Source organism: Maniola jurtina, chromosome 6 (assembly GCF_905333055.1).
Source record: "Maniola jurtina chromosome 6, ilManJurt1.1, whole genome shotgun sequence".
NCBI lineage: Eukaryota > Metazoa > Arthropoda > Insecta > Lepidoptera > Nymphalidae > Maniola > Maniola jurtina.
The window spans coordinates 5690631-5715076 of NC_060034.1; the positions used below are offsets into that span (position 1 = coordinate 5690631).

The following is a 24446-nucleotide window of genomic DNA, read 5'->3' on the forward strand; positions in this document are numbered from 1 at the left end:
CACTAGATTTAATGAATTATTATTATCTCAGAAGTATTAAAATAGATCAGCGCCATACTAAAAAAATGCCGCTACCTACTAGGGAATTTGCGAAGTAGTTGTACCTACGTTTAATTTTATACTTAGGTATGAATGTGAGCAAGCCTACAATTATTACTAAATTGATATAATCTGTGATGGTCTGGACAATGTGAATTGTGAACAAGGTAAAGATGAAAATCTAGATCCTAAGTAGGTATTTAACTAGGTAATTTAGGTAGGTAGATAAATTATTTGATAGTTTCTAGTTGTCACTAGGAAAAGATAAATAAAGCCTGCAATTGCCTATTGAAATAGGGAAAAATACGTATTTTACTGCTTTACGGCCAAAATTAATGCTCAATCTATCTTTAACTTGTCGATAAGTTACTTGGCAACTTTGTTATTTGTCAAAAACGGCCGTACAATTTTTGACAAATAACAAAGTTGCTAAGTAACTTATCGACAGATTACAGATAGATTGATTTTAATTTTGGCCGTTAATTAATAAAATGTCCGTATCGATGTTACGTTATGTGAGTGTTGATATCTTATAATTAGACAAATAATTGAGACCACTACAATGTTGGAGGTAAGTACCAAGAAACAGTCAACACGACGGGAAATAAGGTGTCACAGGTATTTGCATAGTATCGTGATAATAATCAACATCATCAGCTATCTAGGTGTAGGGTAACCATTAATAAATTAAAAGGAATTAAGCATTAGGACTACCTAAATGGCAAAAGGTGTCGCGGGGCATCCGACAGAGTGAAGCTGTTTTCTATCCCGCTCACTCATATGGACAATAATACGCGCTGCCTAGCCAATGTGGTGCGCGCATTCGTTCATTCAGTTCACTTTTTACCATTTAGGTCATCCCAAGAATGAAGCCGTAAAACAGCAAATTTTAGGAAGTCCTCAGAAACAGCTCCGAGGAAGTTTCTGAGGACTTCCTACGAAAAGGCTTCATTGACTCCACTATTAAAAGCTTCGCTATGAGTGTTTCGAGTTTCGAGCGACTAATAACGATCACTGATTCAATAAAATGTTTGCTAAAAGTATTTATGCTCTGATTCTTCGTTAAGCACAGGAAAAAAGTAGGTATAGCTTCTTGAAGCTATACCTACTACTACTACTACTACTATAGGCTGATCTAATCGTTATTAAGTTCGATTAAGTTATTTAGGTAATATGATAATTGATTAACATTATAGTGCGTATTGAATAAAGGCTTGCAAAGTAGGGTACATTTTTTAATACTGAAAAAAAAACCATGAAAAAAATCCTCCAAAATTATGTTAAAGTTGCCTTCAAACTACGGAAACATAATATAATATATAAACATCTAACAGTGTGAACAGTGATATTTAAAAGTAGGGTGAGCGATATTTATATATACCTAATATTATATTCCGTAGTTTGAAATCAACTTAATGATACTCATTATTATTTTTGTCCTACAAATATATTGCATTTGGCCACTTTGTTTATAATATGTGACAGAGAGTATATGAGCTGTACTAATGCTAACAATGTCTTCAGGGGCCGTTCAAATTGTGTGTGATAAAATGAATCTCTTTACTTTAAATAAAACAATCAGTAAAATAACAAGTGTGTTTCAACTTTAGCCATAATACTGAAATGTGGTCATGGCTTTTAATAAACAAAACGAAATTAAAAAAATCACTATCTTTCTTTTGGTACGTAAGTTTTATAAATTGACATATTTTAATTATTGCATATACGTGCAATAACATATGTTTTGGAGTGGAGACCAGGTATAGTTTATGACCGAGGATCTCAAAAAGGCGAAGGACTGTATTTATTATTGGTGCGATATCGGAATCTATCACATTAGTAGCTGAGTAGTATTTGCATTGGAATTATTTTATACTAGCTGATGCCCGCAGCTTCGCCCGCGTGGATTGGTCAGATCCCCTGCAGCATCAGGATTGAGGAGTTAGAATCCAAATTTTGTATGAAACAATGTCGCAAAGTTCCTCTATCGATTAAAAAAGAAATGACGCAAATCGGTTCAGAAATTTCGGAGATGTCGGTGTACATAGGTAGAAAAACACAACTCCCTTCTTGAAAGTCGTTTAAAAAAGTAGCCTATGTTACACCCTGGTCAATCCTCTACTTGTATGTGAAAATCCCGTTAAAATCGGTTCAGCCGTTCCAAAGATTAGCCTTTTCAAACAGACAGACAGACAGACCGACAGACAAAAATTTTAAAAACGTGTGATTCAGTTATGGCATCGTTCAAATAACCATATGACCTTAATATGTAGTAGTTATTTCGAAATTACAGACAGACACTCCAATTTTATTTATTAAAAAATAAAAAAGTATAGATTAAGCTCATTGTTTGCTGTCTCTGAATTAATTATTTTAATTTATTTTTTTACAGACAACGGCGTTTATCTTGGTTCCTGTGATAGCGACGACAAACGATGACTGTAAAGGTAAAGCTTTCCACTGTGTTAATTCAACGCATTTTAAAATATGCGTTGATTTCGGAGGTGTTTCAAAAACAGTTGACGATTTCCTTATACAATGCCCACCAGGCACAGGGTGCGCAGACAGTAATTATTTTGAATGTGAATATCAAATACCGACCACTTCTGCCCCATTGGCCGTACAGAGTGATGTAACGAACGAACTTTCCGAAACAACTGTATCATCTCCTTGGGAATTTCTTGAAGTTACTACATTACATCCCATAAGTAATAATGAGAGAAGCATAGAACTGTTGGAAAACAGTACCATAGCTTTACCTGAAAAAGTATCTCAAGAAGCCGGCACTGAAGTAGCTACCACAGTTAGTGATACGCCTATAAATGACATTCTAAATGAAGTGATTACAGAAGGCGATAATAAAACGACATTAAGTGATTTAAGTGAAAGTGAAAACAATAATAATGATTCTAAACCTACAGAATCAATATTAAATAACAATATAACTTCACCGACAATACTTGACGTAACAAATGATCTAAGTGGTGATAACTTAAGCGCAAATATTTCATCTGCAGTAGTAACTACAGAAAATTATTCAACTACTGAAAGTGCGATATCGATTGACCTATTAAACACTATTATTACAACATCGTCAAATACTGTAAAAGCCACAGATTTTGCATCAACTAAATTATTTAATTCTGTGGTAACTGATAGTTTGAACTTAAATAATTTATCAGCTGCAGTAACTATTGAAAACTATTCAGGCACTGAAAGTGAAATATCAATAGATTTGTATGAACCTGTTATGACAACGCTACGTAATATGGAAAATGCAGATAATACACTAACTACATTATCTTCTCCTGAAAAGACAAATGATTTCAGCTCTCTCACAGAAGTAACTACAGAAAATAACGCGATTGGTGAAAAGGACTCATCGACATTTTTAAGAGTTATAACGACACCATCGAATATCATAGGAAATGAAGATTTTACCTCAAGTACATTATCTCACTCAGTGAAAAATGATAGTTTGATTTTAAAAAGCTCACTCGCAGCAGTACCCACGGAACATTACTCCGATGCTGAAAGCGAGACATTGGTTACATCCTCGAATAATAAATTAAATGCGCATTTCACGACAGTTACGTTATCTTCTCCTGTGACAACCGCGAGTCTAATAAATACTCAAAATGCCGAAATTAATTTGACTGTTACTTCCGATTCTTATTCACCAAATATTCAACAGGATACAACAGAAAGAGATGATAATTTTCTAACAGAATCCGCAACAAATGCAAATGAATTTTATACAAACGTTGTCAAAAAAACTTTCCATGATAGGGTAGATGACTATCCTATGCATGAAAACAGTACCCATACAAATATGATTTATGAGATTTCGTCGTCGTTACAAAATGTTGATTCAAATCAGATGGGATTCCTTTCTACGACACCAGAAAATTTAGTTTTAAGAAATACTTTAGACACTTCCTCAATAAATGAACAGATTGAGTTATCCTCACCAGCGATGAGCACAAATTCTGTAAATGCTAAAAATATTAGGACATTTTCAGATATAGTTGATTCGACCAATAGCACTAGTTTGAAAGTAGAAAACATACAACAAGATACGACAGAAATAAATTTTGGTCAAACAACAACAGAAGCAAACATGTTGTACACAAATACTCCAAATAATGAAGAAAATATAATTTTAAACAAAGATGATATATTTACTACTAAATTATATGCTACGATAAACGATAGTCATTCAACTGCCGAAGATATTGTAAATTCATCACCAGATGATTTGACGACTAAATCTGATTCTTATGTAGTAGATGCTCAAAAGGATACGGCAGAGAGAGATATAAACTCTCCAACACTAACTACAAGTACCAAAAAAGATGTTTATACAACTCCTGAAGAAAGCATTTCTCAGGTAGATGAAACCACCATCTATGAAAACGGCGCATCAATCTTACCAATTTCCGATTTCCTATCTACTGTTGGATATGATGAATCACATTCGATGACAGCTATAACAGTAGCTTTAAAAAATACAGAGGAGAAAATTTCACCAAAGGAGCAAAGTAATATATCTCTAGAGATAAATACAAGTTATCCATTAAGTGATAAAGTTAACAACGGGTTACTAGAAACTACAACAATACAATCCACATCAGCTATTGATTTTACTACTAACACGGATTCATATGATGAAGTGAATCTATCAATAACTTCTACAGTAAATGAAAACGAATTTCATACGAATGTTACGAAGAATTTTTTAAATAATACAACAGTAGAATTTTTAAGGCATATAAACAGTACACATAAAAATATCATCGATGAAACAACGACATATTTGCCAGAAAATACACATTTTACATTATCTGCTCAGACTGAAAATGTAGAAGTAAGTTTTGAGACAGTTATGAACGTTTCTTTAAATGACACGGTAGAAGAATTGTCAACGAAAGGAACAAGTAATTTACTTTCACCAGTGGCTACTGCGAATGCTTCCGTTACAGATATAATTGTGACAAGTTTATTATCTGATATGTCTAATTTGGTTATTTCAACTGAGTCATATGTAGCCAATACGAATAAGCACACGAACGTGACAAAAGTAGAATTTCCAATATCTTCTAAAATTGATGTAACTACACAGTATCACCCAACTACTCAAAATATAGAAACGGAAACACTAACAAATGAATTTCATTCTACTGTGATGAAAGAGGATTATGGAAGTACGCAGGACTTTGCGATACAACAAAATGGTAACGATAATACACCTTCAATGTTTCCGAGTTTTCCAAAACATAACGATAATTTAATAGAACCGTCTATAAATGTATCGGAACCTGTACATGCGTTTGAAGTATATGAGCAGACTACAAATGCGGATATGGATTTATTAAAAACGCAAGCATCCGGATATAGTTCATTAAGGCCTACAAAAGCTAGCACAGAAACCTTAATAAATAATAGCGTTAAGGAACTATCCAGGAACGAAAGTAATAACAAAATGTATGCATCACCTAATTTTACGACCATATTAACCACACGCACAGCAGATAAAGAGCAAATCACCGATCCCATAAATGGAGTTCTCACAGCTACTTCAGTGACGAAATCGTGGGACACAATGAATGATTCTGTTCAGGTCTTTTTACCTTTAAACGCAACACTCAAAGTCACTGTGGATAGTGAAATTACACCTGGGGAATATCAAAATCAACCAATCACTGCAAATTATGCCTTTGATTACATAATCACTACTCACTCCTTTATAACAGATGGGTTGGAAGAAAGTAGTGATGTCACCAAAGAGAGCAGTGCAAAGGCGACGCTTATAAATGACAATCAATTTTTGAGCACTATAGTGTCTGTTTTAAAATCCAGTCCATTTCCAAACGATAGCGTTAATGTTGATGTGATTAACGATATTTATGGTAGCACTAGTCCTAGTATCGCTGTTACTGAAAACTACAGCTACAAAAATTATCTATCCGAAAATGTTCCAGAGTCATCAGTGTCAGAATCAGACAATTTAGAAATACCCCAGATCATAAATACCACCGCATTTGCAGAAATTAATAAGTCAACCATTTATAACATGGGTATTACAAAAACAGACAAAAGTAGCAATTATAATATCATTGATGAACTGACAGTGAGCACAGAAAATATTTTAACTAGACCGTCGGCTAATGTGGTATATTCATTAAATAGCAGTATAGATAAAGACCGGAACAACATAAGGCCGACATTTGAAACCAATTTGAATCAAATGTCAACACAAACTCTGGTTAAGAATACATTTGGCAGTACTGAAAGAACAACTCCATTTAAATCCATAAATAATTCGTTGAAAGCAATAACTCCTCCGTTAAGTGAAAGCAACTTTTCATTAAACAGCAACAACACGCAACTAGATATTGAAAATAAAAATGTTATAGAAGAAAATGTCACTAAGTTAATTAATGTTACTAAAAGTGATTCTCAAATTACAACTTCAAAAGTAAATGTAACAAATGAAAAACCCGTGCATACGGCAATATATAGAAATGTCAATTCTTCAACTCAGTCACAAAAATATATATTAAAAGTAACTGAATCAGATATAAACAAAATATCTGCGAATGATACTACATCAGATATAGGCCCGCCCATAACTGAAAACAATTTAAGAACAAATATAGGTTATGTGAATAACGCAACCATAAGTAAAAATATTTCAAGACAACACAATTTATCAGCAAATATTAATATGAACAAAGAAGAATCTACAATAAGGGACTCTGTCATGTCTGGTGGATTAAATATAGAAGATAAGGTAGTAAAAAGTGTATCACTTTTAAATCATCTTTTGCAAAATACATTAAATAATATGAATCAATCAACACAATTTCATACAAATAAAAGCATTGAAGATTTTACACAGCAATTTAACAATAGTAGATATATTTCAGTAGAGAATGCAGATGCAAACTCATATCAAAATAATATGAAAAATATTAGTTTTAATATTCCTGAGAAAAAACAGAACCAAACTTTGAAAACCTTTAATAAAAGTATTGTAAATTTCAATAACGTAAGCGTCAATCTTGAAACAATGCATGCCCAAAATAAAAGCGATAAAATAATAGTTACAAATAAAACAAAAAAAGATGATATAAATGCGTTACATAATAACGCTGAGAATAAAAAAGGATTAAGCATATCCATGCAAATAAACGAAGATAAAAGAAAAGAACAACATAATATTACTAGAATAACACCAATTGAATTACATAATAAAAATTTGCCCAATGATTACGAGAGTACGAAATCGACATTCAACTGTCACAGTCGTCATCGCGGCAAATATTCTGATAAACATGACTGTCAAAATTTTTATATATGCATAGGAAGAAGTGCACCAATTTTCGGAAAATGTCCTAACAAAACAGTTTTCAGTGAAATTTCGAAACAGTGCACTAAGAACCTATCACATTGTATTAGGAACAATCAATTTAAGTGTATATCAACAGGAAGGTACATCGACATTTTTTCAGATCAGTTTTATTATATTTGTGCTAAGAAAAAAGAAGGATACATAAGATTTAAATTACAATGTCAGAAAGGATATCACCTAGATAAAACAGAACTCAAATGCATTCTAGATTCAATAAATGTGTCTATGTCTAATGAAGATAGTTCAAAGACTGATAGCGAGAAAAGCACCATCGAAAGTAAATCTAAAGAAGATAAGGATTCAAAAAATCAGACAAAGTATTTTGAATGTGAAAAGGAAGGCAAGTTTGTATATCCAGACGATTGCAGAAAATATTACCAATGTACAAAATGTGGGATATCAGAGTTCCGTCGTAAAATCAAGAAGTGTGACTCTGACGAAGTTTTTAATCATGAAAAAAGAAAATGTGTAGACGATGATAGTTATGAATGTAAAGATTAAAGAATGGATTACGAAAAATTTGTATTATTTGTTTAGTAATATTGTTATTTATTGAATTATTTTTGTAAGATAATTTTCAAAGATCTTAAATATAGATACTTAATCTAAGTTGTAATACATGTTATAAAGCATAGCTTAGATTTATTATTTGTTGTTGATACTAATAAAAAAAATATCTTAATAATTAGTTTCCATTTTTATTCAGTCTTATTTCCAACATAATACATATAAATAAAAATCCTTATATCTATCTTAACATACTACCACATACTATTTATTTTACAAAGATGCTGACCAACACTGACTATCCAGACTTGTGATTTTTTTCCCTTAGTTGCGAAAAACGCAATCTATCGAGGTTTCCGATACGCCGCGCCTGAGTTCTGAATAAATTGATCCTGGTCATCTCTTTCCAAAGTTATGCAGAAATTGTTTGAGAATACCGTGCATCGGACTGTGGACTCTCCTCTAACGGGTCTCGAAGGACAGAAGTATGTCGCCCGCGTAGGGCTGTCGTCTTGCGTGACTGTGAATCTGTAGCTCTTACAATCAATGGGTCTTTGTCCTTGACCATTCGAACTAGGATTATGAGAACCACGGTTGGTATCAGCCCTTCTATTAGCTTGACCGAAATATTGTACTTTTGTCTTAGTCGAATTGCCTAAGGGGCACTTGTACTTTTCAGGCACGGTACATGTTCGTGTATATCCGTTGAAAATCGTGTTTCCAGAGCACTTAAACTTGATACCTTGAAAGCGATTCTTGTTAGGAATGCACAGAATATATCCCTTGCAATCGGGTACGCTCGTGTCGGCTATTCTTTCACTGCGATAGCAACGTAGATCCCTGGTGAGGGACGGATCAATGTAGTTTATAGCGTTTTCACAAACGTCACTCGACTCTTCATTGCAGATGGTGTTGGCCGGGCAAATGAATGCTGGACCGAGAATTTTGTCACCCTCGCAAAGCCTTAATCTTGACGCTCCATCGCAAATAAATCCGTAACTACCACAATCGACATTCTTAGTGGTGAAAATTGAAGACACTAAGCTAATATTAATCACTGTGTTTATCTGAAAAAAAAAAATTACCGCTCTATGAGTTATGTTAGCTTCAAAATTGTTATCAAAATTAAACTAGTAGTTTAGCCACTTACAATGAATATTCCGAACAAAACCTCGTATTTAACCATTTTAGTCAGAGTCAAGGCTAAGAGACGACCGAAGGACAACTAACGGAGACAGTTGCGTTCTTGAAACCATCGCATGTCACGACAAATTATGATTTTTAACACCTTTTGGAGAAATGGGTCCATATGTCATTAGCGCACTGTGTCACCTGTCACCGTTTCTTTTGCAATTCTAGCGAGAGTAAACTAGGTATTTACATATTGTTTGTCATAATGGCAGTATACGATTCTTTCACTTTGAATTCTTTGTGATATGAATAATGTACGGAAGTGTAACTAGATTAAATATTTGTGCTGTTTGAATAAGTCGGTAAAGATTTTCTTTAGGTACGAAAAAGTGGTGTTTAAGATATTTGCCACATCACATATTAATGGATACTCAGCAATATTCCATTTCCTAGCATTCTAATCCTCATCATACTAATAATATAAAGGCGAAAATTTGTATGTGTGTGTGTTTGTTACTCTTTCACGCAAAACCACTGGACGGACTTGGCTGAAATTTGGAATGGAGATAGCTTATGACTGACTGATTTAACACAGGCTACTGTTATCCCGGGAAATCAGAGTTCCCGCGGGATAAAAAGCCTATATCCACGCGAAGTCGCGAGTATCATCCAGTTATGTACTTAATAAAGGATTTAAAATAGCTCTATAATACGTTGAGTAACATTTTGTTGCTCAGGCAAAACACACTAAATACAATGTAAACCATAGGAAAGTATAGAAAAATAATTCATTTTACTAATAAATCTATGGCTTAAACAAACCATAGAAATCAGCAATCGCCTTGGATTAGCTGAGACTCTTAATATTTGCTATCTTAAACTCAGCCAATTGCAACAATTGTAATTGAGAGCCGTAAAAGCCTAGTGGTTAAGACGTCCTACCTGATACCTCTGTTGGGGAGGGCGGAGGTTCCTGTGGTGGTACACCTAAAGAGTTGGTATAATAATAATGCAAAACGTTAATATCTAAATGCAATTTATTAATACTAAGTAATAATACTAACATAAAGACTATTCATCGTCGGACGACGTATCGCTGTCGCTCTCCGAGGATTCGGATTCGTGTGCCGGTGCTCCAGATTTGGCTCTGTTAAAAAGGAGTATTATTTTGACTAATGCAAATAAAAATGCTTTAATACATAAGGAAAACCTGACTCACGGGCATATCTAAGTACAGTTCAATTCAAACCATTTGGTCTAGAAACCTAGTATTTTCCAAGTAGGTTTTCGGTATCGTAGTCCCCCAAAAAGAATTTTCTAAAATTCTACCAGAACGTAGCCGGGGCGAGCCAGCTAGTATCACAATCAACCAGATATAGACTGACTGACATACCAACGTTTAATCGCTGGCTCCAGAAACTGAAGGTTTTACAAGTAGGTAGATTTTCGCTATAGTGTAGTAAAAAACCTCTAGATTTAGAGGATTTTGATGGACAGATACAGTGTGCAACACTTTGTAGAACATTTTGCGTGATACCACATGGGTTTCTATTCGATATTATCGACCGATATCACGATCCAAATTTTGCTATAGCATTGAAAAGTTTGCACCAATATAGAAGAGGTGTTTATATTTTGAAATAAAATTTAATATTTTATTCAGCGATAACCACTTTCAATGCATACACCAACGTCTCTTATCTGAATGATTTTTGATTTTGGCATTGATCTTACTCGAATGTATGTATCATTTTTTTATCAGTAATGCTTTATGATTTATCTTATTACTGATTCCATAACCATGACAGCGACTATGTAGTTATTTGTTAATATTCATGTCACGTGACAAGATAAACGATAAGTTACGTGGTAAACAAGCGGCCGGGAAAGATTTCATAAATGACACATTTTGGATTATTACCAACGTAACGTTTTAATAACTGTGACCAAAGGAAACGAATTTGTGTTCGATAGGATTACTCACATATGATAAGCCTGAGCTACCGCCAAGGCCGAAGGGTGGAGCGATGTGGCAAGGGAAGATTTCTGCTCTTGGAGTAAAGTTTCAATTTCTTCAGCGGGCCGGTTCAGCATCACGCCCAACGTTTGAACACTAGCCGCTGTTGCCTCTTCAAACCCGCATTCCGCTAAGTAGGTTACGGCGAGCTGTAAGGATTAGCTATGTTGACAGAAGTTTACAACTTCTCCCACTCATTGCCAAGGAACACTGGAATCTCTAATACAGATAAGCGCTCCCTGTCCACTTTTTCTTCTTATTGTGGTATTTATTTGCTACCTGTCACCTGCGGTCCTACATTTTAATACAATCCTAATTTATCTGTGGCATCTTAATTTACTATCTAAGTTACTTACAGCAGCCAACTCAGGTTTTCCAACAGTAGCAGCCTTTTGTGCGACGTCAGCCAAAGCCTGCGGTCTCTCGGGTACCCCGGTAGCTTGCTCGTTTCTTAGCTTTTGTATCGCGTCTTCTACTGCGGTCCAATTGGGGTCTAATTTGTCTTGCGTATCGGAGCATAGTTCCACTATGTTTGACAGGGCTGTAGCTGATAGTCTAGAAAATATCGCTTGCAATATTAATGGGAGAAAGAATTGACAAGACTATGAAGTACGACTTTTTAGTAAGAGTTGAATTCCAAAGTGACCTAGTAAAAAATCGGTCAAGTGCGAGTCGGACTTGCATGTGAAGGGATCCGTACAATTTTTGCAAGAAACAACACGTTTAACTTTTTGAAATTTTCATGTCAGCCATTTTGAAATGTTTATTATTTGTTGGGACTTCGTCTGTGTTGGTGTTAGCCGGCGGGCGTGCTCTGTGTGTTTTTTTTTTGTTAAAACTGACTGGAAAGCGCTCTAAGGGAGTGCCGTGCGTGTGTCGGCGAGCGCCGGCACAGACGGGGTCCATACTTATATAGTTTCCCTAACTTGTTACAAATTACTACAAACTTGACATTGGGTAATCTTTGTAAAACCAGACGAGAGAAAAAAAAAATATTTGTTGTTATAGCGGCAATAGAAATACACATTCTGTAAAAATTTCAGCGCTCTGCCTATTATGGTTCGCGAGATACAGCCCGGTGACAGACAGACGGATGGACAGACAGCGAAGTCTTAGTAATAGAATCCCTTTGGTACCCTTTGGGTACGGAACCCTAAAAATGAGGTCTACATCACTGTTACACTTAAGTTTCCTAAAACATAGCAAGTCAGTGTAGAATATAAGTATGTCTTAAGTTTAATCAGTTCAGAAATGCTGAACCCTGCTTGCATCATGTCAAATGTTTAGATATCTTTCATTATTTATGTGCAAATTATTTGTTAAATTACTTTTTGGGGTTCCGTACGTCCGAAAGGAAAAACGAAACGTATGTCGTTTCTTTCCAGTGAGAAATGTTTTTTTTGGTCAATGTCAGAATAATTATTATGTTTTCATACTTTGGTGTAGGTGAGCGGCGATCCTCATTTTCTTCTCGTTCTTCTACGAGTTGTCCATACTTTAATATATCCGCAGCTGCGTTACGGATCTTTGCTTTAACTTCGTCTTCTACAAAAAATTACATTAGCATGAAGTGAATCAATTAGATTAGGCTCATAGGTATTTATTTTGAATGTTAGATGAGATATTTTAAGATGTAGACTTAAAAGAGACGCAAAACTAAGACAAGCTTACAAAAATCCGATCTGCATCAACTTCTGTATGATAAATTCTTTAGGATGCCTTGAACTGATTTGACAAGTCTGAAATAACTACATTACCTAATTAGTCAGTTACCTTGATATGTGTAACAACTGCAGAAAGCCGAGAGTAGTTTTTCCACAAGCTTAGTTCGCTTGGCGTGTCCGTATACCACCAGTTGCGACCACGCTTCTGCCAATCTGTCGCCTGCTCCTGCCACTTCCAGCGTTCTTATAATCTGTTAGAATAATTGAAAAATTTATTTCTCCAACTAGTAAGGAAAAATAGCTAAAATTCACTTGTAAGTGTCTATAAAAATAAATGACTGGCCAGAGCTAACTTCTGCAAGTTTTAGTTATTGCCTAAGCCTAAAACAGAGTTAGAGTGAAATAGAGTGATAGCAATAAATATAATATAGTGATAAATAGCAGACTGGACTAGACTAACTAGCGTAAGTGAGATGTGTCGAAGTAGGGGTTATATGAAATCAAAGATTAATAATATAATAATATTTAAAACGCCGGCGGCCCATGTCACATACCTAGTCATTTCATAGCCAACATTCGACACCAGCCAGTCAAGTTTTTGTCACAAATTTCGTAATTGTGAACTGTTGTACCATAGAATACGTAATAGTATCTTGCAGGTACAGAAGGATCACTCCGCAAAGACGGTTAACTAAATAGCGACTCTTGTAGTGACGCAATAAGGTGCAATTTCACTCACACAGCGGAACAGCCTAAACTTAATAAACGCCTCCCTTTCTATCGCGTAATTCTTGTTTCTCGTATTCTCTTCGCCGTAGACGTATTTCTAAGGCCACATGACCAAATGAAACCGACCTGCTAATACGCTGACTGTTCACGCACGTATCTTATTCGCAACAATAACGGTTACAATAGTATAATTATAATAACTTACAATAGACTTAGATTGAATTTAAAGTATTTTCCTGGTGCAATAGTCTAAATCGATTAAGATCGATTCGACAACTAATATATAATAGGGCATAACCTAGGAAGTAATTACAGCAGCTCTTACCTCCTCCATCACGGTCGGTTCGGGAACGTAAATGTTAGGCACTAATGTGTCTAATAATTCTGTTGTCTTCTCGAATGGGGCATATCTATATTTAAAAGAAAGAAATTGTAAGTATATACACATAGTGTAGCCAATGTTGAATTCAATATTATACTTTTGAATAATAATAAGTTAATAATTTTCTAAGAGAGACTTCCTGTTTTTTACTTGCATTTTTTTATTAATTGGTGTTATAATGTCTTGTGCCATTAAAAAGGTACAAAATGTACAAATTTGGTGGCCGAGAGGGCGAATCAACTATTGTTTAAATCAGAGTACTAAATAAATAAATCTTAACTTTACAAAAACAGTGTTTACACACTTTAGTGTGAGGCCCTGCCTCTTGATGAGTATTGTGAAGCAACTTACTTGCAAGTAACGGTGACGAGGTGCCTATAGTAAATGCTTTCCTTGTACGCATCGCCCACCAACTTGTAATTGTCATCTTTCATTAGCAAGGCGTGTACGCGCTCCGCCAGGTTTACATCCTAGAATAGGGGAATCAATTGCTAAAATGTTTTTCGTCTTATGCATGGTTAATTCCTGTTATATTAGTTAGACAATCAAAGATATTTTTATATTATTAAGAAAGATTGTTTTGAAACTCCAGATAGGCAAAGCTCATATTAGTCAGTCAGTCAGTCAGTCAGGTTCTATTCTTGTCTTGTTCCAAAGTGAACCAAAATAATTATTTTAATAAATACCTGTAAATGATCGCTACAAACTCCCATTGCGGTAATGAAGAAGTTAGTGTCCGTTGCTTGAGTGGCTTTTATTGATTCCCTCTTCTCTAGATCCGCTATAATATCAGTGAGGATGTCGATACGTGGACCCCCTAAAAATGTATAACTCAGTAGTATTTTTCTATTAAGACATTTGAAGTGTATACTGAAGTGTATAGTGTATTTAAATGGTTCAATATGGCCAAGTGTTGGAGTAAAATTCGTAAGGTATACCTTATTAATTTTACTCCAACACTTGGAAATATATACAGGTACAAATCGGTACTAGTTAATTTCAAACACACCTAATAAATTATTCAAAACAAGTCTGTTCCAATAATTAAAATTGTATTCACACTTTTTATCATATGATATCATTATTAATGGTCTCATGATCAGCAATGGCAGCCAACCTCAATTGAGAGCAAACTACTCAGGCAATATATACTTAGTGCACATACACAGTTGCTCTTTCTATTATCTCGCTCTCATAATCCGATGCGACAACATTCCAACACAACTGCACCAAACAACAACTATCCCTAATTAACAGGCCCAAACAATATCTTATGACTATGTACGGGAGCGGTGTATTTGTCGGCTAGACCGTAATAATAAGGGGATCTTCCTCTGAGCGAGAGTAATGCTTGGGGCCCAGCTGGTCCAAACATTGTATATTGAAACTTATCTATATAGGCTTCTGAGGTGAACAATTCGGAAGCGTAATTCAGGCTTTATAGTGAGTATTTGACGATACTTGTGGTGCCATCTAGTAAGATCATTGCAAGTTGCTTTCCGTCTTATGTTCGAATCGCGTGATTGCTGTATGACTCTTTCGTATGAGTGTAAGAAGCGTCATCTAGTACCAACAGAATAACTTACGTTCTTTACAAAACACGCACAGCAGATAGTAGTAAGCGGACAGAGTGGGCTCAATGCCTAGTAGCCTGAACTCAGCCACTACCTGCAGCGCGATGGTCTGCAGAGCCTTGCCGCCGCCCCACGAGGATATCGACCTTAGACACGCGTTCATTGTCTCGGAATTTGGTGATAGACCCTGAAAACAAAATGGATGAGCGCGGCGCAAGCAATGGTACTTACTGATTCTGATCGGAACTAACTTTTAAAGTATTCGCATCTTTTTCTTACCAATGTAATAAGACAGGCACAGACAAACTTAATTTAATTAGAGCTATCCAACCTCGTGACTTTAGATGCCAGTCGTGAGCCTATTGTTTAAATTCACTTAAATTGAAATTGAGAAGCTCTAAAATTCAGTGTTTAATTTAAAATTCATTTTCTTTTTTGGCAATATTAAAAAAAAGATACAGATACTCCAAATTTAGTTTAGAGAAATATCTGAATTGATTTCAATGACGTAATCCACAAGGATCAAACAGCTTTTGCACAATTCTACCGAATCCCACATCCTCATCACCATAATCAACCCATCACTAGCCCACTATTGAGTCTTCTCCCAGAATGAGAAGGGGTTAGGCCTTAGCCTGCCATACTGGCCAAGCACGGATTGCCAGACTTCACACATCTTTGAGAAAACAATATGAAGAACTCTCAAGCATGCAAGTTTCACAATGTTTTCTGCACCAAATCCACTCTCTTAAATATTCATGAAATGTTACCTGTTCATTCATTTCACTCAGTAAACTCTTAAGCGCCTCGACGCGTAGAGAAACTCCTTCCTTCAAGAAACCAACACAGCCTAACAAGGAGTTATATACACTGGTTGACAGCGGTATGCCTTGCTCCCTCGCCTCTTGTGCTAAGGCGTGAGCTCGTTCGGCCTGCAAACACAGAATACTTAATAGTGCCTTACGGCCGTATTCACAATCATTACTATGAGGTCTCACAGTGCGCTCGAACGCATAGTGTTGGTTCCACCAATCAGATCGTCATTGTGAATTGACGTGAAACAGTCATCTGATTGGTGGAACCTACACTGTGCGTTGGAGCGCACAATGAGACCTTATAGTAACGTTTGTGAATACGGGTGTTAGGGTAGATTTATATTAGCAGCGAACCGATGCAAATTTTTGAAAATTTTCTGAGCATATTGCTCCTATCTCCACAATGTAAAGCTCCAATTTTGTGCCAAGAAAAAAAATTCGCACAAATTTGTTTGTTCGCGAACAAGAAATTTGTGTTTTTTTGTGGCGTGGATAGAAGTAAATAATGTTTTGGAAATTCACCATCAATATAAATTGAGCCTTATAGAAACAGAAGGCTCACTCTGCAAAGACGTTTAAATAAATAGCGACTGTTAAATGTTACAACACAATAAAATGCTCGCACAAGACTATAGTCTAAAGTTTAACCAACACCCTTTTTTGTATCGCTTAAACTCATAGCTAGCCATTGCACGATCTATATTATAGCTTAGAAGGCTTTTTCAATCATGAAGACATTTTTGGAAATCAAGGTAAATAAATGTTGATTTTATATTAATATAAAATCATAATTTTCCTAAAGTTTATAAGTAAAGTTTATACTTGTAACGTGGTGAAGCAGTCGATGGTTCGTCGGCTACTCCGCCACGTACATTGATTAGGATTTACCCTATCGAGGTTTCGGGGAACGGGGGTGTCGAGGAATAAAACCCGGATTACTATCTAACGTGCTTATTTATTTACAACCTTAACCTATCTTGATACAGGCTAGTTTTATCTACACTAGTTATCGAACACGCGGGTATATCGGCGCGGCGATCCGAAATGCTACCGTACGGAACCTACCACCCTTCTTGCGGTGCGGAACTCTAACGAGTCGCGGGACTCTAATCAACGGACGACCGAGGGTGGATGTCGCGCGCGCGAGGGGAGAGACGGCGGAGCTGGTTACGGGGCAACGGGTTGCCGCGTACTCCAACACCTCCAGCGTCTATCCTGTGGTTGCGTCTGCCCGAGTTCCCGCGAGCCGACACAGTGTCCACAGAACGACTGACTGCAGTCGGCGGCCGCGGGCGTTATATACCCGCCCGCGGGTGTCGGTCGGCGGGAGGGCAGCGCGGTGTCGTCGACGGATCACGCATTCGCGGCGTGACTGGAATTTTCCATCATATCTCATCGGTGCGGGTACTTCGTGCTTGCTTCGCTACAGGCGGATCATGCATTCGCTGTGTGGCTGGAATTTTCCATCATATCTCGTCGGTGCGGGTACTTCGTGCTTGCTTCGCTACATCCTCCTCCCGGGAATGGAGACTTTTACCTGTAAAAGTCACAGTTATAAAAACAGATATAGGTTACTTTTACTTTCTGCCTAGTTGAGGGTATTCTGAATTTAATTTGTACTATCTCTCTTTTCCCTTTGTACCCTTTGTACTGTTTGAATGTAAAATGTTTTTTTTCTCTTTGGTACGGGTAGTTTCTGATTTACTTCTTGTGGCCAGTGATCTACTTTTCCACTGGACGGGTTGTTTCGGTTATGATCCCTGATTTTTGTTCATTTCGCGTTCACTATTCTTCATATTTTCTGTTTTTCGGTGTGTGGGTGTTTTCTACCCTTTTATAGTGGACGGATCTTAGCGTATGTCCCGGTGTTTTCCCCCTTTCCTTCTGATGTATTCGGTGTCCATTTTGATTATCGGTGTGGTAGTTCCATTGTACTGATTTATTTTGTTGCATATCATGCGTTGAACGGTTTAATATCTTTTATATGAGCGGTCACTGCTTTGCCGGTTTCCTCGTGCTTCAGTAAAAATATTACGGGCGATTTTCGTTCCGTAATTCTATATGGGCCTATGAACTTAGGTGCTAGTTTCGCGCAAAAGTATTTGCTTGCGTTCGAGAGAGGATAGTCCTTCTTTAGAACTCGGTCATTTATGCTCGGTATCCACTCTCGTCTTCTTTTGTCATAATTTATTTTCTGTTGTGTTGAGGCTCCACTTTGGTTGTTCCTCACTATTTGGTAGATTTCCTCTAATTTTTGTTTCTCTCTTAAGGCGGGTGTGGGAAATGGGTTGTTATCGTGTATATTCCGTAATTCTCTTCCGAATAGTAGGAATGCCGGAGTATATTTGGTGGATTCTTGGACCGAAGTATTTAAGGCGAAGTTAAATTCGTGTAAATACTCGTCCCATTTTCTGTGGTTTTTTCCTATGAACGCTGCTATCATTGTTTCGAGTGTTCTGTTCACTCGCTCGGTCGGGTTGCATTGTGGTGTATATGGGGCGGTTAACTTATGTTCGATTCCGTACTTCCTTAAGGTATCTTCGAACTGTTTACTCGTAAAAGTTTTTGCGTTGTCGGTTAATAAGGTTTTTATTCCCCCATATCTTGTTAAAATGCATTCTTTTAGGGCGTTGACTACCCCGCTCGTCGTTGCAGTCCTCAAGGCTTTTACTTCTGACCATTTTGTGAATTTGTCGTGAAAAACGATGATCCACTGGTGTCCCTTTGAGGAGCGTGGTAGTGGGCCGATGAGGTCTGTTGTGACTACCTCCCACGGCTCTTCCGCGTTTTTTATGTACATTAGTCCCGGTTTTTTTGTTTTGTGTAGTTTTGTGTTTCTGACATGTTTCACAACGGTTTACGTATTTCTTTACGTCTCTAAAAATCCCGGGCCAATAATAGTGTTGTGCTATTTTCTTAAAAGTCTTTGACGTTCCTAAGTGTTCGGTATTTGGTTCGTCATGGTTATATTTTAAAATGTTTTCTTTATCGGAATGTTTTATGCATAACTTCCATTCGGTTGATGGATCTAGGTACCCTCCGTATCGTGGGTTTCTTATTCGCCTATATAGCTTGCCGTTACGTATGCAGTAATCGGTTTGTGACTCGGGTGTCTTCGTAACCTTTGCTAGCTTTTTTGTATACCAATCCTTCTCTTCTACTGTCGCTGTGCATACGTGGTTTCGTGACGCTTCGTCGGCTTTTGTGTTTTTTCTTTTTGACCTTGTTCTCTTTGCTTGTTCGAACGACGTCTTCCATCCTATTGTGAGTCCTAGCCTTTTCAGTAGGTCCATGCCCATGATCATGACCGTCGTCGATGGCAAATATACAACCTGATGTGACAAGACTTTTCCGTTTACCTCTAAGTCTATGTTTATGGCTTTGTCTGTCGTTATTTGGGATCCGTCTGCCAACTTTATCGTTGTCTTCTTTTTGACTATTCCCTGGCTGTATTCTTTAATCTGGTCCATAATTTCCTTATTGATGTATGTCTTTGTCGAACCTGTGTCCACGAGAGCTTTAAATAATTTTCCATGTATCTTTACTTCGGTGAATATTCTGTTGTCTTTTTCTGTTTGCGTGTGTGTTGTATATGCTTGAGATTTGGCTTTGCTGGATTTGTCCGCTTTTTCTTTGCATTTTGAGCTTGGCTGGTTATGTCTGCGTTGCGGTGGGCACGTTGGTTTTTCACGATTTTCTCTGTCCCGGTTTGTGTTTATATTTTCATAATCCCCTGCCAGTTGTATGAGCTCTGTGATCGTCTTGAAATCCTTTCTTCTAATGTAATACTTGTAGTTAAACCTCATATTGTCATATATCCGATCTAGTTTTTGCTCTGTGGTCAGTTTTCCATATCTCCTTATAAGAGTTTGTATGTCGGTCAAGTACTGCACGAAACTTTCCTTGGCTTCTTGATGCCTATTAATGATTGTTTCCAGAAGGTTCTTTTCGTAGTTCCTAGGGTAGTAGTATAATTTGAAACATTCTATGAAATCCTGCCACGATTTCCAATCATGTTTATTGTTTCTATACCATAACGATGCTTGGCCTTGGAGGCATCTTGGCATGACGTGTATTATCTTGTCTTTGTTTACTTTCAGAGTATCGGCTAATTCTTCTACCCTTTCTAGGAATTCTACAGGATCTTCTGTCGTGTCGAACGTTATATCCCAGCGGGATATCGCTTTGTCAAACTCCTTTGTTTGATTTTCGCTCGTCATTGTGCAGTCTTGGAATGCGTCTTATTATATTATTTACTACTATTTACTTATATATTATATTTATTTATTTACACGGTATCGGATTATTTATAATATTTATATATTTTATACGGTACGGAGCTTATCTCCTATTTCTCTATTATACCCGGTGTGGAACTTATTTTCTCTTTATTTCTTTTCAACGGTACGGAACTTGATTTATATTTATTTATTACAATTACACGGTACGGGGTTCTTTTATCTCCCGATTTTTGTGTATCTGTGTTTTTGTGTCTGTCTCCCCTTTCTGCGTGTTATCCCTTCGGTAGGATGCTTGTTCTTGATTCTATCTGCCCGAATTGCCACGTGACCGACCGACCAAGAACTTGCATCCGATTCGCGCTAACTTTTGTTAAGATAGTGTCCTATGTTTTCCGGTCGGATATTCACCCTTGTCGTCTGCCCGAATTTCCGCGAGCCGACATTTGCAAGAGTTTGTATCCGTATTTCTTTTCAAATTCCCGGTTGCTATTAATTTCCCCGTGTTAGTAATGTTTCTGTTTCAATTTATTCAAAATTCTGTATATAATTTTCTACGGAACCCGGACGGCTGATATTTTAAATTTTTAAATTTTTATACGGAACCTTGACGCGCGATACTTCGCGACGCGGAACCCGGACGGCCGGGTGGGTTATTTACGTGGGCGCCAAATGTAACGTGGTGAAGCAGTCGATGGTTCGTCGGCTACTCCGCCACGTACATTGATTAGGATTTACCCTATCGAGGTTTCGGGGAACGGGGGTGTCGAGGAATAAAACCCGGATTACTATCTAACGTGCTTATTTATTTACAACCTTAACCTATCTTGATACAGGCTAGTTTTATCTACACTAGTTATCGAACACGCGGGTATATCGGCGCGGCGATCCGAAATGCTACCGTACGGAACCTACCACCCTTCTTGCGGTGCGGAACTCTAACGAGTCGCGGGACTCTAATCAACGGACGACCGAGGGTGGATGTCGCGCGCGCGAGGGGAGAGACGGCGGAGCTGGTTACGGGGCAACGGGTTGCCGCGTACTCCAACACCTCCAGCGTCTATCCTGTGGTTGCGTCTGCCCGAGTTCCCGCGAGCCGACACAGTGTCCACAGAACGACTGACTGCAGTCGGCGGCCGCGGGCGTTATATACCCGCCCGCGGGTGTCGGTCGGCGGGAGGGCAGCGCGGTGTCGTCGACGGATCACGCATTCGCGGCGTGACTGGAATTTTCCATCATATCTCATCGGTGCGGGTACTTCGTGCTTGCTTCGCTACAGGCGGATCATGCATTCGCTGTGTGGCTGGAATTTTCCATCATATCTCGTCGGTGCGGGTACTTCGTGCTTGCTTCGCTACATACTTATACCTATCCTATTATCTATATTGATGTCTGTTGATGCTACAATATAACATTTTTTTAAATTCAGTCTTTGGATATTGATCCTTTTCTAGTTATGATAACCTATTAAGTATCTTACTTGAAAATATTTAGCCATTCCTTGTATGATAGCGCAGTATGCTTCAGAGGTTTTGGGATCCATTGCTGTGAAGATTTTGTCAGCAAGACCACCTAGCCTAAAAAGTAATGAATTTTTCCTTCAACAAATTGTTTGGACATACATCCTAATAATAAAACTTTCACTTAATACCAAATTACATACACATTGATGTCAATTTTTTTTCTAAGTGTGTATATGGCATAACATGATATGAATTTATTTATGTGTGGGTTTATTTAATTAAATATTGATTCTCAGAATTAATACTTAATTATTAATCTAATGCTATCCTATTCCACAGCTAGCATTATGACAGGAATAACAATGTTCCTATTATCTTAGTTGAGAGATTGTGATTAGCCACTTTGTTGGCTTTGTCCCAATATTTTGTATGTCAAAAGAAAGTACGTAGATTTTATCAAATTCAAAACTTGGTGGGTAGATTTTATTGGATTAAAATATTACCTCCAAGTGGCAGCCTGTCTTTCCCTTGTGGCAGCAGAGAACCACCTTTCCTCCACCCATTCCATAGAAACTGGTTCCTTCTCATTATAAAAGCACAACAATTGCAAAAGAGATAGCTTCAATTCATCATTCAAATTGTCTACTCCACCAAGAAGCTCAAACACTTTAATTGCATCTTCTAGAAGTGCATTTTGAATAGTGTATCTTAAATCTTCTTCTGTGACCTAAAATTACACAATTTTTTCATTTTATTAATATGATTTAACTGTATTACATAAGCAAAATTATAGGAACTACAATCACTAAAGAAATAATTTAAAGTTATTATTTGACCAAATGCAAATTATATCTACTATGCATAGCACATATTTTTATCTACAAGCTCTCTAAAACTTTAATATTTTACTTCTGTAACTAAGACTGTGTTTTTTAAATATATATCCTGACTCACTGACTCCTCATTACAAAGCTCAAATGCTTAGACCTAGAAAGCTGAAATTTTGAACAGATGTTCCTTTTGTAATTTAGACAAGAAATAAGACTTTTCGAAATACCTAGTCACTATTACAGGTTACACCACTTTTAGAAGCTTGAGATATTGCATACAAAAGGATTTTGAGAAATTCCAATAGATTATAAAAAACCTAAATCCACATAAAGTTTTATGTGTCAGCTACTGATCTATATTCATGGACAGAAAAAACTGTCATACCTTACTCTCATCATTATAAATAGGTTTAGGAGCAAAAGCCTCAATCTGTGGGTCAGCATTAAAATATGGGGTTTTCATCTTCAGGGGCGGGTCCCATTCTCTCATAGTAAACAGTTCTGCATGCTCATCTTTTATCCACGCTGCTGCTTTCCTTCCAGCTTCGGCTGACAGGGCATATGCTCGCTTACGGTAATTTGATTGGGGTATTAAAAATGGATCATCATGATATCTGGAACACCAACATCATATTGAGAATCTTACATTTATTTTGGTTCAAATATTTAATGTTGTTAAGACTAATGATTAATTAATAAAATACACTTTAAGCTAGATTTTTTCTATTGAAGAAATACATGTATAGAAATCATTCTCCAACTATCCACCTGATCAACGACTGAATGGAGAATGGAGATCAGCTAGTAAAATATATTACAACTAATTCAAGATTACTTGTAATGTGCAGCTGTAGGGTCTGAGCCAACCGTTGCCGCTAAAGCCTGTAAGATATCGGTAGGACCTCTGGGTATGCGCGGCGGCGGCGAAATTCCATCACTTGACTTTCCAGGCTGAGGAAGTGTCTGTCCCTCGATTGTGGACACATAGCGGCAGAAACACGCCACTCGAGACCATTGTCTGTTATCAAAAAGTTTCATTATTTCACATAAAATTATAATAAGTTTAAGTGGATTGTGGTCCGATTGAAACGAATTGTCTGCAGTTACAAACACTAGTACTACTTCAATTTAAATCAAAATTAGTTAAGCAGATCTCGAGATTCGAGATCGACTAGCATTATATATGGATTGGCCAATGATAAGTAACAAATCAAGTTATTTTTCAAGTGGTTAGAAATAAGCAAAGAACTTACCTGGATAGAACGATGTTGGAATACATTTAGAATAACCAAGTACCCTTTATTAATCACTGTTTTCACTTAAATTGTTCTGTTTTAATATACAATTTATTTATAGATTTATATCAAAATTATTATTTAATAATATAATATTATTTTAATTAAACCTAAACCACTAAACAATAAACATAACCTTACTTACAGTATAATATTGTAGTCTTTGCTTACTTATTGCTTTTTTTCTAGCAATTCAGTGTTGCCAAGTGGCAGATAGTCAATTGTAACACGAGACATCTCAAAATGTAACATTTTCACGAGAAAAGTAACATTTCCTTATTTTTCGTGGAAAATAAAAGTAATAAGGTACACAGGTTAATATGGCACTTTATTATACAAAAATTTAAA

General features: G+C 36.8%; 3 protein-coding genes across 5 annotated transcripts; 1 reads left to right on the forward strand and 2 right to left on the reverse strand.

The window, feature by feature from the left end:
* The first annotated feature begins 1517 nt into the window (after positions 1-1517).
* LOC123866539 (putative mediator of RNA polymerase II transcription subunit 26) lies at positions 1518-8152 on the forward strand. Of its 3 annotated transcripts, none has more exons than XM_045908186.1 (3): positions 1518-1721; positions 2432-6255; positions 6292-8152. In XM_045908186.1, exons 1-3 carry the CDS (start codon positions 1671-1673, stop codon positions 7952-7954), a joined length of 5538 nt encoding a protein of 1845 aa, XP_045764142.1. In that variant the 5' UTR covers positions 1518-1670; the 3' UTR covers positions 7955-8152. The 3 variants fall into 3 exon arrangements, with proteins under 3 accessions (XP_045764142.1, XP_045764143.1, XP_045764140.1); XM_045908187.1 differs by having other exon boundaries at positions 2432-4959; positions 5056-8152; XM_045908184.1 differs by having other exon boundaries at positions 2432-8152.
* A 131-nt stretch (positions 8153-8283) lies between these two features.
* Positions 8284-9471, reverse strand: LOC123866541. The gene is made up of 2 exons (XM_045908189.1): positions 9111-9471; positions 8284-9027 (listed from the first exon to the last, which is right to left on the reverse strand). Exons 1-2 carry the CDS (start codon positions 9144-9146, stop codon positions 8305-8307), a joined length of 759 nt encoding a protein of 252 aa, XP_045764145.1. The 5' UTR covers positions 9147-9471; the 3' UTR covers positions 8284-8304.
* A 642-nt stretch (positions 9472-10113) lies between these two features.
* LOC123866540 (protein PTCD3 homolog, mitochondrial) lies at positions 10114-24236 on the reverse strand. The gene is made up of 15 exons (XM_045908188.1): positions 24057-24236; positions 23639-23821; positions 23189-23417; positions 22477-22700; positions 21991-22087; positions 16228-16389; positions 15470-15644; positions 14570-14700; positions 14235-14353; positions 13827-13911; positions 12882-13023; positions 12545-12653; positions 11465-11663; positions 11076-11257; positions 10114-10238 (listed from the first exon to the last, which is right to left on the reverse strand). The coding sequence occupies exons 1-15, from the start codon at positions 24080-24082 to the stop codon at positions 10163-10165; spliced, it is 2139 nt and encodes a 712-aa protein (XP_045764144.1). The 5' UTR covers positions 24083-24236; the 3' UTR covers positions 10114-10162.
* Positions 24237-24446: the final 210 nt, after the last annotated feature.